We start from the raw sequence: 18,931 nt of genomic DNA, 5'->3' as shown, positions 1-18,931 counted from the left end.
TTACTCTGTATCTAACCCATGCTGTCCCTGTCCCTGGGAGTGTTTGATGGGGGCACAGTGTAGAGGGAGCTTTACTCTGTATCTAACCCTGTGCTGTCCCTGTCCTGGGAGTGTTTGATGGGGGGACAGTGTAGAGGGAGCTTTACTCTGTATCTAACCCCGTGCTGTCCCTGTCCTGGGAGTGTTTGATGGGGGGACAGTGTAGAGGGAGCTTTACTCTGTATCTAACCCGTTCTGTCCCTGTCCCTGGGAGTGTTTGATGGGGGCACAGTGTAGAGGGAGCTTTACTCTGTATCTAACCCTGTGCTGTCCCTGCCCTGGGAGTGTTTGATGGGGGGACAGTGTAGAGGGAGCTTTACTCTGTATCTAACCCCGTGCTGTCCCTGTCCCTGGGAGTGTTTGATGGGGGGACAGTGTAGAGGGAGCTTTACTCTGTATCTAACCCCGTGCTGTCCCTGTCCTGGGAGTGTTTGATGGGGGGACAGTGTCGAGGGAGCTTTACTCTGTATCTAACCCCGTGCTGTCCCTGTCCTGGGAGTGTTTGATGGGGGGACAGTGTCGAGGGAGCTTTACTCTGTATCTAACCCCATGTGTCCCTGTCCCTAGGAGTGTTTGATGGGGGGACAGTGTAGAGGGAGCTTTACTCTGTATCTAACCCTGTGCTGTCCCTGCCCTGGGAGTGTTTGATGGGGGGGCAGTGTAGAGGAAGCTTTACTCTGTATCTAACCCAGTGCTGTCCCTGTCCCTGAGGGTGTTTGATGGGGGGACAGTGTAGAGGGAGCTTTACTCTGTATCTAACCCCGTGCTGTCCCTGTCCCTGAGGGTGTTTGATGGAGGGACAGTGTAGAGGGAGCTTTACTCTGTATCTAACCCCGTGCTGTCCCTGTCCCTGGGAGTGTTTGATGGGGGACAGTGTAGAGGGAGCTTTACTCTGTATCTAAGCCTGTGCTGTCCCTGTCCTGGGAGTGTTTGATGGCGGGATCATGTAGAGGGAGCTTTACTTTCAACGTATTTTGAACACAGAAGAATCGAGTGAGCTTTACCTTCTGGTTTCAGGAGTAGGAAGTATAACAGTCAAAACTTGCAGAGCTGGGTGTGGGAATCAGTTGCAATGAAAAACCAAGACATTTGCAAAAGGATTTGTTTCGTGGTGGGAAATGGGCCAAACTTTCTTCGGTGAAGTCGGATCCATTAGTCGGTGGAATCGTGTGGCCACTTCTCATCCATAAGAAACAAAGTTCAGTGTTGTGTGGTGCAGAGGGATCTGGGCAATCCCTGGTATGGGTCACCGGAATCTGGGAGGCAGGTACAGCAGCTCTTCGGGAAGGCAGGGATTGCCGACAGAATGCAGCGTACAAGTCGCCAAGTGACGTTCCGACTGGATGAGGCGCTAGTGAGAGCGTAGCTGGAGTAGTGTCTGCAGCTTTGCTCCCTTGAGATTTGAGCAGGGACGCGGTTGTAGTGGGTGCACTCAGAAGAGTTTCACGAGATTGAATCCAGAGATGAGGGGGTGGGTGTTAGGAAGAACGATCGAAGTGGGGGGCGATCACACTGAGGTCTTATCCAGTGCTCAAGCTGCCTCTCTGCAATGGGTGGTGAGTCTGTGGTGTTCCCAATCCCTGAACACAATGGGGGGCTGGGACCTGGAGTAACACCCAGAGGGTTGACTGCTTTCTCACTGGTAACTGGTTGAACGAGTCGGGAAGTTGGGTTGAGGACGGGAGGAGATCAGCCATGATTGTGTTAAACGGTGGGGCACGGTCAAGGGCCTGAAGAGTCTACTCCTCCTCGTTTGTGTATCTTTTCAACAATCTTCTTGGTTTCTGTTGTACCCACCGCCCTCTGCCCACCTGTTGGTGGGAATGGGCAGCTTTCACATTGTGACACTTGCACACTGTCTCCTCGGTGGTTCCAGCCGGTTACTGGGTTAGGGGTACGGACTGAGCTTGGATGCGGTCGGGTCTGGAAGATCAAGGAGTTTTTGAAACAAGGAGTTGGCGATTTACTGAAGGACTCGACAGCATTGGTTGGGATGAAGTATTTTCTCTTGGGAGAAAGAATCCGGAATCAGGATGGGCTGGCGGAGGGGGTGGTCTTATTGAGCCAAACAGTTCAAGGGTCATGAACCGAAACCATTCATCTCGCTGTTGACCATCTGCCAGAAAAGCTCTGGTTCCTCCCAAGACTGAAAAGGGTTTTGTTTTTACCTCGTTTGAGGGATAGGGTCAAAGATCGATGAATGGCAGTGCCCAGATCAGACTCAACGGGCTGAATGGCCTCCTGTTGTCTCTGGAGTAGGCTCAGGCACTGAATGGGCCTCTCTCTCTCATGCTTGTGTGAGTGCGACCCTGTCCAACAGGACTGGGAGGGCTGAAGGGCCTCCTGTTGCAGTGTAACGCATTGGAGGGGACTGAAAGGTGATCTCCTGTTTCTGTGTAACACTGACGTCTTCCTGGTATTGACCCAAGCTCAGGGAGTGGAGAGGCTGTGAACTGGTGGTGGGGGTGGGGTCAGGGGTCAGGGGGGAGCGTTGGCGAGTGGAAGTGGGTGACCTGTGACTGACTCTCTCTCTCTCTCTCTCCCTCCCTCCCTCCCTCCCTCCCTCCCTCCCTCTCTCTCTCCTCTCTGGTGCAGACTTGTCCCCTCACCACCCCCCCCCCCCCCCACCCCACGCCGAGGGACGAAGAACACCCTACGATGAGGGATGAAGCCCACCAGGAAACCGCCCACCCCCAGCACCGCCAGCGGCGTCCCTCCCTCTGGCACCACCGCCACACCCACCGGTGGCCGGTACAGGGGCATGAAGCGCAGGAACGGAGAGGAGTCGGCGGGCACCGCGGTTAGGAGAGCGGGGCAGGGCCGGAGCAGGGGCGCCGACGCCCAGGCTGGTGAAGGAGGAGGGGGGGATGGCCCTGCCCGGGCAGAGAGCCGAGCGGCCGGAGAGCCCGCCCGGGCTGAGGGGTCGACCTCCAGCCGCAAGACGGCCACCTTCAAGGCGAGGGCGCCCCGCAAGAAGCCGGCAGAGGAGCCTCTGGGCACCGAGGGGCGGGACGACTCCAGTAGCAACGGCAGTGAGGGCTCAATCGGACCCGGCGCAGGGCCCCCGGCAAACACCACCTCTGCCCCCAGCGCCCCCCGCGGGCTGGAGGAGGAAGAGCAGGTACCCCAGGCTCCGGCAGAGGATGCCGGTGTCAGCTCCTCTGGCACAGAGACGGCGAGTGAGCACTCTGCCGACGGTGAGGAGGAGGAGGAGGAGGAGGTGGCGGAGGGTGGTCTGTCCCAGCGCCCCGGCTCGCAGAGGCACTGCCGGCAGCACAGCCGCGAGCAGGAGCCCCCACCCGCCGCTGACACCGACCGGCCCCCTTCCCCCTCCACCCCCGCCACCTCCTCCTCCACCACCACCCCCCCTTACTGCGGGGGGCCCTGGGCCAGCCCTGAAGCCGCCGGCGCCCCTCCCCCAGCCTCCGCCCTGGCCCCCGGCGCCCGCGTCTGCGCCCGCTGCCCGGGCCCCCGCCCCGCCCCCTTCCGGCACGGCACCGTGACCGAGATCGGGCGTGGGGGGCCCGCCCCTTACCGGGTCCTCTTCGACGACCGGGAGGGGGCCTGGGTCTCCCTGGAGGACCTGCGGCTCCCCGCCCGAGCCTGGCCGGACGGCGGCGGCCCCCCCTCGCCCACCCCCCGCCCCGCCCCGGCAACCCGAGGACGCCGAGGTGCTGACCCTGAGCTTGGGCATGGGGCCGGGCGCTGGGCACCACCACCACCACCACCATCACCACAACCCGCAGCTGGCGGCGGCGGCGGCTGGTGGGGGCCGGGAGGGGGGCAGCACCAGTGGGGGGAGCAGCAGCGCCTCCCTGGAGAGCCGGCTGACCCCGGGCTCCCGGTCCCGCACCCCCCTGGCACCCGCGGGCGCTGCCACGGCGGCACAGCAGCAGAAGTACAAGAAGGGGGACGTGGTGTGCACCCCCAACGGGATCCGCAAGAAGTTCAATGGCAAACAATGGCGGCGCCTGTGCTCCCGTGACGGCTGCATGAAGGAGTCCCAGCGCCGCGGCTACTGCTCCCGGCACCTCTCCATGCGCACCAAGGAGCTGGAGGGGGGTGCTGGCACCGCGGCAGGGGGCCCCCCGGGCTCGGATGGCCGCGCCAGCGGGTTGCGGGAGGGCAGCTCCGAGTTCGACTGGGACGAGACGTCCCGGGACAGCGAGGCCAGCAGCGCCCGCACCGACCCCCACCCCAGGCTGCCAGCCTCTGGCGCCGCTGCCCCGGCCTCCGATCTCTCCAGCTTCAACTCGGACGAGTGCGACGCCGCCAACATGCTGGTGTCGCTGGGCAGCTCCCGGTCGGGCACCCCGGGCTACTCGCCCGTCTCCAACCAGTCCCCCTTCTCCCCGGCGCCCTCGCCCTCGCCCTCCCCCCTCTTCGGCTTCCGGCCGGCCAGCTTCAGCCCCATCACCGCCTCGCCCGTTCTTCAGCGGGCGGGCGGCGCCAGCTGCCCGGGGTCTGCCGCCCTGCCTCCCTCCTCGTCCTCGTCCTCCTCCTCCTCCTCCTCCTCCACCGGCTCCGCCTCCTCCCGCCACCGGCACGCCAGCACTCCCAAGCTGGGCGCCCTGACCCCTGAGCTGGGTCACGGCGGCGGGGGGCACCACCACCACCACCACCACCACCCCCCGCTGCCGCACCCGCACCACCCGCCGCTGAGGGAGCGGCACTCCTCGGGCATCCAGCCCAGCTTCCAAACCAGCCTGACCTTCACCGTGCCCATGAGTCCTGGCAAGGGCAAGGCCAAGGGCGATTGGGCGCACGGTGGGGCCGGCCAGCCGCCCCTGCACTCCTCCACCGGCGCCGACTACCACAAGGGGGGGGAGGGGGGGGAGACGGCGCCGCCTGCCACCCCCCCACCAGCTGGGCACTTCCCCCGCTCGCGCCCGGCCTCCCCTCCCCCGCCCCCGCCGCTGCTCCTGCTGAGCCCGCCCGCCGCCATGACCCCCGACCCCTCGCTCCGCCGGGTGCCCGCTGCCCAGCGCGACTCGCCGGTCATCGTCCGCAACCCCGATGTGCCGCTGCTGCCCGCCCGCTTCACCGAGCGGCCCCCTGGGGCGGGGGCGGGGGCCGGCGCCCCCCTCCCCCGCGGGGCACCGGCCAAGGGTGCCGCCCGGGAGCAGTGCCGGCACCCGGCCGGCGGCAAGTCCCCGCTCCAGGCCCCCGTGCCCATCAACGCCCACCGGATGGCCCGGGCCGCCTCACCAGGTCGAGCAGCAGGAGGACTGGGCCCGGCCGCCGCCGCACCCCTTACCCCTGCCCGCCAGGAGCCGCCCATCCAGCCTGTGGCCTGCCACCCTTCGCCAGCCGCCCTCCTGCCCGTCATCGTGCCGTCGCCCCTCGGAGACTTCCAGCACCCGGCCCCAAAGAAGGAGGTCATCATGGCGCGCCCCGGAACAGGTACCGTAACCTCTGACCTTTCCCCTCTCTCTCTTTGTTTTTGGTCGCTGGCGAAGTCTGTGTGGGGGGTTGGGGGGTTTGGGGGTGGTGGTGTTGGTTAGCTGGCACTGCTGCCGAACACACCGGACTCACCTCCCCTTCGAGGGAGTGACGGTCGGAATATTTTCATTGTGGGGCTTGTCTGGCATTCGTTGTCCCGTCTTGCACGGTGGGTCGGGTAGTTGGCGGACAAGCAAGTTATCAATGCAATGCCGAGTGGGCGAACTCAACAGGACTTCTGCTGCGGGGAGCAGGAGCAGACCCTTCAGCCCATCGATCCTGCTCCACCGTTTGTATCAGCCTCTGCTTTGCTGTTCCTGCCTCCACCTCCTTCAGCCTCGGGGTGGGTGGGTGGGGGGGGAAGGCAGTGGGTCACGCGGGTGGTCGGAGAGAGCTCGTTCCTGTTTGTCCCCACCTCTCATCTCGCTGCCCCCCCCCCCCCCCTCCCTTGGCCTGAAACATGCCGTCACTGAGTTCGCAGGTCGCGTTACAAGGGCCCTGGCCAGACAAGAAGCAGAGAGGGAGAAACCAGGCAGGTCTGGCAGCATCTGTGGGGAGAGAAAGTCGTGTTAACGTTTCAGCTCTGCTTCGGAACAGACCGGGCTCGCGTTCCCCGCGAGGGGCGAAGGTTATGGTGCGATCTAGCCGAGAGGTTTCAGATGGTTAACCTGTTTTCTTGCCGGGCCGTGGGCATCACCGGCCCCTCCAGCACTCGTTGCCCACCCCCCCCCAATAGCCCTGGAGAGGTTGCTGCTTTCAACCACTCCTTGAGGAGTAAGGGCTCCCACGACACCTTGGGGGAGGGGATTCCCGGATTTTGTCCCAGTGGCAGTGAAGGAACGCCGCGGTATTTCCAAGTGAGAGGCTCGGAGAGGAGCTCGCGGGGGGGGGGGAAACGGCGTTCCCGTGTATCTGCGATGGAAGCAGTGGGTGGGTTTGGAAGGTGCTGTCCGAGGAGCCTGGGTGAGCTGCAGCTGTGCACCTTCCGGAGAACGCTGGAGAAACTCAGCAGGTCTGGCAGCAGCATTTGCGGAGATGCAAACCGAGTTCATGTCTCCCGGTCCAGTGAGCCTTCGTTCACCCATTTGTCACATCTGGCAAAGGGCCACTGCGGTGGAAGCCCGAATGAGTTGCTTTTCTCCAGATGTGGCCAGACCCGCTGAGCTTCACCACCACCTTGTGTTCTCCAGCATCTGCTGTGCGTTGTCTCGAGTCTTGTAGGTGGCAGCCGGTGCTGTATTGGGTAGGAAGCTGATTTTGAAAGGGCTGCTTTGTCCTGGATGGGGCTGAGCTCCTTCAGCATGGCTGCGATCCCTCACCCTCCTGACTTGTAGCTGAAGGACAACTGTTTCATTTTGTTCAGGCAAACCAGAGCCGGACTTGTGGTTGAGTGTTGGAAGTCCTGGGGAGTGTTGCTGAACAGAGAGACCTCAGAGTGCAGGGTCATCGTCGCCGGTAGATGGGGGTAATGACTGAGGCGTCCGTTCCATTTGCCTCTGTTGGTCAGGCCGTTGAATGTAGGAGTTGGGCTGTCACGTTATGGCTGTACAGGACGTGGGTTAACCCGCTTTAGGAGCATGGCAATCAGAGAGTCATCGGTCCAACTTGTCCATTCCGAACCGGTTTCCCAAACTAAACCAGTACCGTTTGCTCAAATGTGGCCCGTATCCCTCGAAACCTTCCCTGGTTATGTACCTGTCCCCATGCTGTAACTGTACCTGCACCTCCCACTTCCTCTGGCAGCTCCTTCCAGGGCTGGGTCAGGCTCTGGGCAAAGAACGTAGATTAAATTCCCTACGGTGTGGAAACAGGCCCTTTGGCCCAACCAGTCCGCACCGACCCTCTGAAGAGGAACCCACCCAGACTCATTTCCCTTTGTCTAAAGCACCCAGCACTATGGGACAATTTAGCATGGCCAACCCACCCTAACCTGTACATCTCTGAGCACTATGGGACAATTTAGCACGGCCAATCCACCCTAACCTACACATCCCTGGGCACTATGGGACAATTTAGCATGGCCAATCCACCCTGACCTGCACATCCCTGAGCACTATGGGACAATTTAGCATGGCCAATCCACCTGACCTGTACATCCCTGAGCACTATGGGACAATTTAGCATGGCCAATCCACCCCTGACCTGTACATCCCTGGGCACTATGGGGCAATTTAGCACGGCCAATCCACCCTAACCTGCATATCCCTGGGCACTATGGGACAATTTAGCACGGCCAATCCACCCTAACCTGCATATCCCTGGGCACTATGGGACAATTTAGCACGGCCAATCCACCCTAACCTGCATATCCCTGCGCACTATGGGACAATTTAGCACGGCCAATCTACCCTGACCTGTACATCCCTGGGCACTATGGGGCAATTTAGCATGGCCAATCCACCCTGACCTGCACATCCCTGGGCACTATGGGGCAATTTAGCATGGCCAATCCACCCTGACCTGCACATCCCTGGGCACTATGGGTTAATGTAGCATGGCCAATCCACCCTAACCTACACATCCCTGGGCACTATGGGACAATTTAGCATGGCCAATCCACCCTAACCTGCACATCCCTGGGCACTATGGGACAATTTAGCACGGCCAATCCACCCTAACCTGCACATCCCTGGGCACTATGGGACAATTTAGCACGGCCAATCCACCCTAACCTACACATCCCTGGGCACTATGGGACAATTTAGCATGGCCAATCCACCCTAACCTGCTCATCTTTGGACTGTGGGAGGAAACCGGAGCACCCGAAGGAAACCCACGCAGACACGGGGAGAACGTGCAAACTCCACACACTCACCTGAGACTGGGCTCTCATGGTTTTTGAACTTTTCCCCTGCACCTTAAAAATTTGTCCCTCTAGCTTTGAACTCTCCCACCCCAGAGAAAAGCCTTTTCCCATTCACCCTATCCATGCCCCTCATGTTTTTATAAACCTCTATAAGGTCACCCCTCAGCCTCCGGCACTCCAGGGAAAACAGCCCCAGCCTGTTCAGCCTCTCCCTGTAGCTCAAACCCTCCAACCCTGGCAACATCCTTGTAAATCTTTTCTGAACCCCCCTCTAATTTAATCTTCCTGTAACACAGCAATTCTGGTCTCCTTTAAAAAGGAAAGTCATTGTGAAACTGGAAAGGGTTCAGAAAAAGATTTACAAGGATGTTGCCAGGTTTGGAGGGTTTGAGCTACAGGGAGAGGCTGAACAGGCTGGGGCTGTTTTCCCTGGAGCGTCGGAGGCTGAGGGGTGACCTTATAGAGGTTTACAAAATCATGAGGGGCATGGATAGGATAAATAGACAAGGTCTTTTCCCTGGGGTTGGGGAGTCCAGAACCAGAGGGCAGAGGTTTAGGGTGAGAGGGGAAAGATATAAAAGAGACCTAAAGGGCAACTTTTTCACCCAGAGGGTGGTACGTGTATGGAATGAGCTGCCAGAGGATGTGGTGGAGTCTGGTACAATTACAACATTTAAGAGGCATTTGGATGGGTATATGAATAGGAAGGGTTTGGAGGGATATGGGCGGGGTGCTGGCAGGTGGGACTAGATTGGGTTGGGATATCTGGCCATCATAGAGTCATAGAGATGTACAGCATGGAAACAGACCCTTCGGTCCAACCCGTCCATGCCGACCCAGATATCCCAACCCCAATGCTCGAGGTAAAAACAATGACTGCAGATGCTGGAAACCAGATTCTAGTTTAGTGGTGCTGGAAGAGCACAGCAGTTCAGGCAGCATCCGAGGAGCAGTAAAATCGACGTTTCGGGCAAAAGCCCTTCATCAGGAATAAAGGTGGTGAACCTGAAGCGTGGAGAGATAAGCTAGAGGAGGGTGGGGGTGGGGAGAGAGTAGCGTAGAGTACAATGGGTGAGTGGGGGAGGAGAGTTGCAGTGGGAGAGGGACTCCCTGAGATTCTTGTAGAGAGAGGAGGAAAACTTCTTCAAGGCAGGCATCCTTGCAAGAGGATTCGCAGGAGGGTTAAAATCAACGAGGTAAAAACGATGACTGCAGATGCTGGAAACCAGATTCTGGATTAGTGGTGCTGGAAGAGCACAGCAGTTCAGGCAGCATCAGCTCAATGACGGTCCTGGGGTGGGGGGAGGGGTCACGTAGCGAGGTCAAGAGGAACTGTTTCCTCTACCACAACCTTTCTGAGCTCAGTCTCAGCTTTCTGAGACTGGGAACCAAGGAACACACTTCCATAAGCGAGGCGGTGGGAATCTGGGAGACATCGATCCCAAAAACAAACCCAGCAAACGCTGAAGAGTCCAGTGTAAAAATCCAAACAGAGACTTGAGATTGTTTTTGCTCGGTGTTTGAAGGATGCAGAGTTAATGTGGGATGAGAGAGTTGAAGGGAGCCACGCCTGGTGAAATGACAGGGCCTACACTTGTTCCAAATGGTCTGTCCTGGCATATTCAGTCAGTGTACAAGCCTGCCCCCAGGGCGTTCTTTATCTCCTGCTTCCACAATATCCTGCAGTTCCTTTCTCGGCTGTGTTCATTACCCACACTTAAATACACTGAAACCAGACAACACGCCCATCCAGTGTGGGAGCAGCCAGACGATCATCTCCATCTCCCATACAACAATCAGTGGTTCGCGTACCCCCCCCACTTCGATATCAGCTCCCCTCCGCCTATCCCCCTTCGATATCAGCACCCCTCCGCCTATCCCCCTTCGATATCAGCACCCCTCCGCCTATCCCCCTTCGATATCAGCTCCCCTCCGCCTATCCCCCTTCGATATCAGCTCCCCTCCGCCTATCCCCCTTCAATATCAGCACCCCTCCGCCTATCCCCCTTCAATATCAGCACCCCTCCGCCTATCCCCCTTCAATATCAGCACCCCTCCGCCTATCCCCCTTCAATATCAGCACCCCTCTGCCTATCCCCCAATATCAGCACCCCTCTGCCTATCCCCCAATATCAGCACCCCTCTACCTATCCCCCTTCAATATCAGCACCCCTCCACCTATCCCCCTTCAATATCAGCTCCCCTCCGCCTATTCCCCCGATATCCGCTCCCCTCCACCTATCCCCCTTCGATATCAGCACCCCTCCGCCTATCCCCCTGATATCAGCACCCCTCCGCCTATCCCCCAATATCAGCACCCCCTCGCCTATCCCCTCGATAACCACTCCCCTCCGCCTATCCCCCCAATATCCGCTCCCCTCCGCCTATCCCCCCGATATCAGCACCCCCCCCGCCTATCCCCTCGATAACCACTCCCCTCCGCCTATCCCCCCGATATCCACTCCCCCTCTGCCTATCCCCTCCAATATCCACTCCCCCTCTGCCTATCCCCTCCAATATCCGCTCCCCTCCGCCTATCCCCTCCCAATATCCGCTCCCCTCTCCCTATCCCCTCCAATATCCGCTCCCCTCCAATATCCGCTCCCAATATCCGTTCCCCTCCGCCTATCCCCCCGATATCCGTTCCCCTCCGCCTATCCCCCCGATATCCGTTCCCCTCCGCCTATCCCCCCGATATCCGTTCCCCTCCGCCTATCCCCCCGATATCCGTTCCCCTCCGCCTATCCCCCCGATATCCGTTCCCCTCCGCTTATCCCCCCGATATCCGTTCCCCTCCGCCTATCCCCCCGATATCCGTTCCCCTCCGCCTATCCCCCCGATATCAGCACCCCCCCCCGCCTATCCCCTCGATAACCACTCACCTCCGCCTATCCCCCCGATATCCACTCCCCTCTGCCTATCCCCTCCAATATCCGCTCCCCTCCGCCTATCCCCTCCCAATATCCGCTCCCCTCTGCCTATCCCCTCCAATGTCCGCTCCCCTCTGCCTATCCCCTCCAATGTCCGCTCCCCTCTGCCTATCCCCTCCAATATCCGCTCCCCTCTGCCTATCCCCTCCAATATCCGCTCCCCTCTGCCTATCCCCTCCAATATCTGCTCCCCTCTGCCTATCCCCTCCAATATCCGCTCCCCTCCGCCTATCCCCCCGATATCCACTCCCCCTCTGCCTATCCCCTCCAGTATCCGCTCCCCTCCGCCTGTCCCCTCCAATATCCGCTCCCCTCCGCCTCTCCCCCAATACCAACACCCCCCCGCCTATCCCCTCGATAACCACTCACCTCCGCCATCCCCTCCGCTATCCGCTCCCCTCTGCCGTTCCCCTCCGATATCCGCTCCCCTCCGCCTATCCCCTCCGATATCCGCTCCCCTCCGCCTATCCCCTCCAGTATCCGCTCCCCTCCGCCTATCCCCTCCGATATCCGCTCCCCTCCGCCTATCCCCTCCGATATCCGCTCCCCTCCGCCTATCCCCTCGATAACCACTCACCTCCGCCTATCCCCTCCGCTATCCGCTCCCCTCTGCCGTTCCCCTCCGCCTATCCCCTCCCCTCCGCCTATCCCCTCCCCTCCGCCTATCCCCTCCCCTCCGCCTATCCCCTCCCCTCCGCCTATCTGCTCCCCTCCGCTATCCGCTCCCCTCTGCCGTTCTCCTCCGATATCCGCTCCCCTCCGCCTATCCCCTCCGCTATCCGCTCCCCTCTGCCGTTCTCCTCCGATATCCGCTCCCCTCCGCCTATCCCCCAATACCAACACCCCCCCACCTATCCCCTCGATAACCACTCACCTCCGCCTATCCCCTCCGCTATACCCTCCCCTCCGCTATACCCTCCCCTCCGCTATCCCCTCCCCTCCGCTATCCCCTCCCCTCCGCTATCCCCTCCCCTCCGCTATCCCCTCCCCTCCGCTATCCCCTCCCCTCCGCCGTTCCCCTCCGCCTATCCCCTCCCCTCCGCCTATCCCCTCCCCTCCGCCTATCCCCTCCCCTCCGCCTATCCCCTCCCCTCCGCCTATCCCCTCCCCTCCGCCTATCCCCTCCCCTCCGCCTATCCCCCGATATCCGCTCTGCTCTTGTACCCCCCTTCGATAGCCACTCCCGTATCCACTCCCTATTGTCCCCGAGAGGATTTCCTGCCTCAGTGCTGTGATGCATTGCCATGTGGAGGTTAAAGGGTAATATTCCCTGGCTGCTCCACTGGCTGACTCTTCCAGGAATCTCGGCTTTGCATCATCGCACCCCCTCCCTTTGCTCTTTGGCAATCCTCCAATCCTTTTCCGTTCTCTAAGATGTGCCGCTGACTCTCATTCCCAACGAGGGCACAATACTGCGGATATTCCAAATGTGAAATTGAAGCCAGCAAGTGCTGGGAAAACTCCGGGAATCCCGCAGCATCTGTGGACTGAGATTCCGAGTTGGTGTTTGAAGTCCAACAGTAGTCTGCAGTCTGTTTCTCCGCTCACAGATGCTGCTAGCCTTGCTGAGTTTCTTCAGCACTTTGACATCCAAGACCAAGTCAGCGTGTTTCCTGGCTCAGTGGTATTCCCATGTATCTCTTGCCTTTATCCATTGAGCTGGTGCCAGTTTGTGCTTTCGTAAGTTGTCTATGTGTAGCACGATGGCTCAGTGGGTTAGCACTGCTGCCTCATGGCACCAGGGACCCGGGTTTGATCCCAGCCTCGGGCAACTGTCTGTGTGGAGTTTGCGCATTTTTCCTGTGTCTGCGTGGATTTCCTCCGGGTGCTCCGGTTTCCTCCCACAGTCACTATGATGTGCAGGTCAGGTGAATTGGCCATGCTAAATTGTCCCATAGTGCCCAGGGATGTGCAGGTTAGGGTGGATTGGCCGTGCTAAATTGTCTCATAGTGTCCAGGGATGTGCAGGTTAGGGTGGATTGGCCACGCTAAATTGTCCCATAGTGCCCAGGGATGTGCAGGTCAGGTGAATTGGCCGTGCTAAATTGTCCCATAGTGCCCAGGGATGTGCAGGTTAGGGTGGATTGGCCGTGCTAAATTGTCCCATAGTGCCCAGCGATGTGCAGGTTAGGTTTGGCAGCAGAGAGGGGGAAGTTTCACCACTGCAGCCTGGATCTGGGTCAAAGTCTGCTGTTGTGGGCACGGTGCCCGTACCAGTTCCGGTCAGACAGTGGAGGCCGGATGTACGGAGGTCCAGACCAGCCTGTGAAAGGGGGATTTTTGCAGCATGTATCCTGTGGGTTGTCAGATCAAAGTCCGAATGGATTGGACCAGTTCCTTCATCTATTTCCTGGGCTTGTGTTGAATAGAGCTCTTGATGTTTGCACTTTGACCTCATTCATGTCAGGGGCGTGTGTACCTTTTCATTGAGCATTCCCAGGGAGTGATGCCATTTCGTGCCACTGGGCCGTTACATTTTGGAAAACAGATTGATAGCTGGGAATGAGTTGCAGACCGAACTCGAAACGAGGGGTCAGGCGGCCAACGACTTTCCCAGGATGATTTGAATAGACCTGATGGAAGCAGGAGGTCGGAGAAAGAGAGAGCGCGTGCGCGGTGTGGTTCAGCAGGCCAGAGTCTGTGTTCACACAGCCATGTGAGTGGGAATGACATGTAAACTGGGTGGATAACAGAGTCCTGTGATAATCCAGTGCCCGCCGCAATGTCTCACCTTCTGGCCGTGGGTTTTGTTTCCACCGAGGCTGAGGAACAGCCGTGGGATCTGCCTCTTCCAGCCTCGCACCCACCACACCCCCCCCACCAAGCCCCCCCCCCCCCCCCACCCCCCCCACGCCCCCCACGGGCTAGTCGTGTGACGCACTGCTCACCTTGACCAATGTCCAGCCTTGTGTACCTGATTCCACAGCCCCACATGCTCCTCGTGTACTCCATCTCCCAGGGGGAAGGCCAAGGAATGCACAGCTACTCCCAAACTCTGCCTGAAACCCCCCGGCACCACCTTTTCAGTATGAACCCCCTCTCCCCCCACTCCTTCAGTCACTGAGGGGAAAGAGAGGGGGGTCAGTCTGCCAGTCAGTCAGGGCTATCTCCCCCTGCCCCACCCCCTCAGTCATTTTGGGGGGGGGGGGGGGGGGGGGGAGTGGTCAGTCTACCATTTGGGCTATTCCCCCTCCCCTGCCCCCTCAGTCACTCGGAGAGAGGGGGTCAGTCCCCCACTCCAGGGGCTATTCCCCCTCCCCCTGCCCCCTCAGTCACTGGGAGAGAGGGGGTCAGTCCCCCACTCCAGGGGCTATTCCCCCTCCCCCTGCCCCCTCAGTCACTGGGAGAGAGGGGGTCCCCCTGCCCCCTCAGTCACTGGGAGAGAGGGGGTTATTCCCCCTCACCCGCCCCCTCAGTCACTGGGAGAGAGGGGGTCCCCCTGCCCCCTCAGTCACTGGGAGAGAGGGGGCTATTCCCCCTCCCCCTGCCCCCTCAGTCACTGGGAGAGAGGAGGTTATTCCCTCTCACCCGCCCCCTCAGTCACTGGGAGAGAGGGGGGTCAGTCCCCCACTCCAGGGGCTATCTCCCCCTCCCCCACCCCCTCAGTCACTGAGAGAGAGGGGGGTCAGTCCCCCACTCCAGGGGTTATTCCCCCTCCCCCGCCCCCTCAGTCACTGGGAGAGAGGGGGTCAGTCCCCCACTCCAGGGGCTATCTCCCCTCCCCAGCCCCCTCAGTCACTGGGAGAGAGGGGGGTCAGTCCCCCACTCCAGGGGCTATCTCCCCCTCCCCCTGCCCCCTCAGTCACTGGGAGAGAGGGGGTCAGTCCCCCACTCCAGGAGCTATCTCCCCCTGCCCATCCCTTGACTAGTCCCTGGGGGGAGAGGGGGGATTTCGTGTTTGGCCTCTGTAATGTGAGGAGTGTCAGCTGTGAACCGGGGTTGTGTCCACATGAGGGTTCACTGTGGGGACTGGCCAGATCCCTGTCGCTGGGGCAGGAACCAGCTGGACGTGATCTGGCCATGATTGACGTGCCTTGGGCCAATGGCAGGCGAGTTGTGAGACAGTTGGAGGAGGGTGGGAATCGTTGGCCTGTCTGCGAGGGGGAGGTGTCGGGGGAGAGTTCAGGGGGTTGTGTCGGGTGAAGGAGGGGGATTCATGGTGGAGACCGACATTTCGCTCCCCGGTGTTGGGAGAGTCACTCGGGATGCAGCAGGGAGTGGTCTCCGAATGGCCAGCATCCTGACATTGACGTGTTAACAAGCTGGGCTGAGGAATCACGTCTCATTGTCAGTGTTGGTGCTGTTGGGTATGGGCTAACTGTGACCATCTGGGCCCTTTTTCCAAGTTAGTGTTGCGTCTGCCTAGACCACCTGAAGTACCCTGTCCTCACACCCTCTGGATCCCAAACTCCCTTGCTATTGGGATCATTTCTCCTTATTTATTCCACAACATCGCCCTGTTCCTTTATTATCAATACCCTCTCACAGTGCCTTAGTCTGCTCCCTTGTGCGTCCATGGATATGTTAACAGTGCTGTCCCAACCACTCGATTTCCTCATTGTCCCAGCTCTTTGGTCACCGTTTCACAACATTAACTGGTGCTTGCCTCCCACAGATGCTGCCAGACCTGCTGAGTTTCTCCAACAGTGTCTGTTTTTGTCTCGAGCAGCTTTGCTCTTTGTATTAGAGAGGAATGCAAGGTGGTGTTGATTTGCAGCTGTAGTTCCCAGCTTGTTTTCAACTTCAGGGCAGGCAGGCCTGGTTATCAGTCAGTTTGAAATCACTGCGAGTGGATACTGGCCCTTTAGGAACACACGCTGGTATGTCTACCAATCAGTCACAAATCTGTGGGGATGTGTGGTGGTCAGTGATGAACATGTGAGTCTGTATATTGGTCAAGTATATACATAGGGCCCAAGTGTAGCTCAGATATAACAACCTGGGACTGTATATCAGGCAGTTATACAAACATGGGTACAGGGAGAAATCAGTTATAAACACCGGGTTGTGTACTGGCCATGTAGAAATATAAGACAGTGATTATTGGTCAGCTGTAAATGGGTAGATTTGCTTATCAGTCAATATTAAACGTGTCTGTTTGCGTTTTGGTCAGTTTATAATGTGCGGGTCTGTTATAAATATGCAGGATTGCTTACCAGGCAGTGCTAACTGTGTAGGACCATGTATCAGTTTGTCGTGACTGTGTGGGACCGCGTGTCGGGGTCAGTCGTGACTGTGTGGGACCACGTGTCGGGGTCAGGCACTGGGGGGGTCAGAGTGCGGCTCGGGGGTTGGGCACTGGGGGGTCAGAGTGTGGCTCGGGGGTCGGGCACTGGGGGGTCAGAGTGTGGCTCGGGGGTCGGGCACTGGGGGGTCAGAGTGTGGCTCGGGGGTTGGGCACTGGGGGGATCAGAGTGGGGGTTGGGCACTGGGGGGTCAGAGTGTGGCTCGGGGGTTGGGCACTGTGGGGTCAGAGTGCGGCTTGGGGGTTGGGCACTGGGTTTCTAACAGGTTGAACACTGATTACCATCCTGCAGTTCCCCTCAGGCTGTATAGTCTCGTTGAGCTGTGCTGTGTGTGATTCAGGCAGCAACCTCACGGTCAGAGCCCTCCCTAATCCGCCCCCCCACCTTGCCAACCACATTGCCGTGAGCCATGTCGCTCCCTGACACCGTCACTGCTTTGGTGAAGTTGCCTGGCAACCGGTTGCCAGGGCGATGGCTTGCTGGCGACAGCTTCCTTCCTGAGCCAGCTCTCTATTTATATTGGTTTTGTCGGTGCTCAGGCAGCTGACGCTGGCCCCCTTTCACAGGAGTGTGACGGTGGGGAGTGGGGGGGGGGGGGGGGGGTTGGTGTGCCAAGCACTCTGCCCTTTGACGCCACGCTCCTGCTCGGCTGACGCACACTCTCATTGTGTGGCTGTGCCCGTCTCTGCTGGTTACCCCCGGACCCCGGCGATCCTCTCCTCCTACCCCGTCTGCGTACTACCGCGATTCACCGCACCGCCCACCTCCCAAGGGCTCCCGCGGGGGGTCAGGACATCGCTGACGAGGGAGAGCCGCGGCGTGGGGCAGCTCGGAGGCCATTCCTTCCCCCTCGGCCTGTCCCTGTCATTCCGTACGGTCATAGCTGGTCTGGCTGGAGCCTGGTCTCTCAATCCTCCACCCCGTCCAAGTTGAATATACCAGACGGCTCCCACCCCCACCTTACCCACCAAACCTCACCCACTAAACCCCCAGGAAGGGAACTCCAAATACTAAAGGCCCACCCCCGACACACATGCATGACTCCTCCTGTCTGGTTCAAAAGGCAGACCCTGTGACAGTGTCCCCTGGTTTACAGCCTCTCCCCATTAAGCAGCATCACTCCGAGCTGACAGCGGATTAGCTCCGAGACTGGCTCCAAGGACAGCAGTTCTTCGGTGTGACCTTTGCACTGTCTGCTAACCTTGGCGCAGCGTCTGCAGGAGAAAACAAAAGTTGGATCAAAGCTGGCGAGGGGGAGTTTCCCCCCCCGAAACACGAAAGGCCAGGCTGCACTTAAACGTCACGGGGGAGGGAGGTGGGGTGTAGGAATGGCCACAAATTTCCGGTTTGCCCCAGTTTCCCCCATTGATGGTAGCGCTAAGTGATCCAGTAAATTGCGAACTATTTGCAAAGGACGGAAGGCTAAGGCTGACCAAAACTCGGCCAGTCAGCGATGGAATCTCGCAACGCAGGAATCGGGGCTGAAAGCTGCCAGTCACTTTGGGGCGTGTTTCGGCGGGCAGTGAGAGCTAGGGTGGATTTGGTCAGGGCAAGTCACGTCAGGTGTACCAGGCCTCCAGGCAGCTAGTGTTCCTCAGGGCACACAGCAGGAAGGAGGGAGAGAGAGAGAGAGACACAGACACACGGGGGGTGGAGAGACACACAGACACATGGTTGGGGTGGGGGGGGAAGAAAGACACACACAGACACATGAAGAGAGAGAGACACACAGAGAGAGAGAGAGAGGGGACAATTGTTGTCCACAATAACTCTGATTTCGGAGCAGCCAGGCTGCCAGTTTCCTCTTCTCCAGCAGGTTAGGGTGGATTGGCCATGCTAAATTGTCCCATAGTGCCCAGGGATGTACAGGTTAGGGTGGATTGGCCATGCTAAATTGTCCCATAGTGCCCAGGGATGTGCAGGTTAGGGTGGATTGGCCATGCTAAATTGTCCCATAGTGCCCAGTGATGTGCAGGTTAGGGTGGATTGGCCATGCTAAATTGTCCCATAGTGCTCAGGGATGTGTAGGTTAGGGTGGATTGGCCATGCTAAATTGTCCCATAGTGTCCAGGGATGTGTAGGTTAGGGTGGATTGGTCGTGCTAAATTGTCCCATAGTGCCCAGGGATGTACAGGTTGTGGTGGATTGGCCGTGCTAAATTGTCCCATAGTGCCCAGGGATGTACAGGTTGTGGTGGATTGGCCATGCTAAATTGTCCCATAGTGCCCAGGGATGTGTAGGTTAGGGTGGATTGGCCGTGCTAAATTGTCCCATAGTGCTCAGGGATGTGCAGGTTAGGGTGGATTGGCCGTGCTAAATTGTCCCATAGTGCCCAGGGATGTGCAGGTTAGGGTGGATTGGCCATGCTAAATTGTCCCATAGTGCCCAGGGATGTGTAGGTTAGGGTGGATTGGCCAAGCTAAATTGTCCCATAGTGCCCAGGGATGTGTAGGTTAGGGTGGATTGGC

At 59.1% G+C, this 18,931-nt stretch overlaps 2 protein-coding genes and 1 pseudogene across 2 annotated transcripts in view; all 3 read left to right on the top strand.

Annotated features, from left to right (window-relative positions):
* cog3 (component of oligomeric golgi complex 3) overlaps nucleotides 1-18,931 on the top strand; it is a 522,289-nt gene that overhangs the window by 194,038 nt on the left and 309,320 nt on the right. The gene's annotated exons all lie outside the window — the stretch shown is intronic.
* On the top strand, nucleotides 3,596-5,543 carry LOC140485941 (protein capicua homolog). The gene has a single exon (XM_072584384.1). The coding sequence runs from the start codon at nucleotides 3,732-3,734 to the stop codon at nucleotides 5,541-5,543; it is 1,812 nt and encodes a 603-aa protein (XP_072440485.1). The 5' UTR covers nucleotides 3,596-3,731.
* Nucleotides 6,141-18,931, top strand: part of LOC140485940 (ETS domain-containing transcription factor ERF-like) — a 27,028-nt pseudogene continuing 14,237 nt past the window's right edge.

This window comes from Chiloscyllium punctatum, chromosome 15 (genome assembly GCF_047496795.1).
Source record: "Chiloscyllium punctatum isolate Juve2018m chromosome 15, sChiPun1.3, whole genome shotgun sequence".
Taxonomy (NCBI): Eukaryota; Metazoa; Chordata; class Chondrichthyes; order Orectolobiformes; family Hemiscylliidae; genus Chiloscyllium; species Chiloscyllium punctatum.
Note: the sequence above shows the minus strand (reverse complement) of the source record. Positions and strands in the feature narration are given on the sequence as shown.

Coding starts and splice junctions, on each gene's coding strand:
- LOC140485941 (XM_072584384.1), top strand. CDS start 3,732: ATGGGGCCGGGCGCTGGGCACCACCACCACCACCACCATCACCACAAC.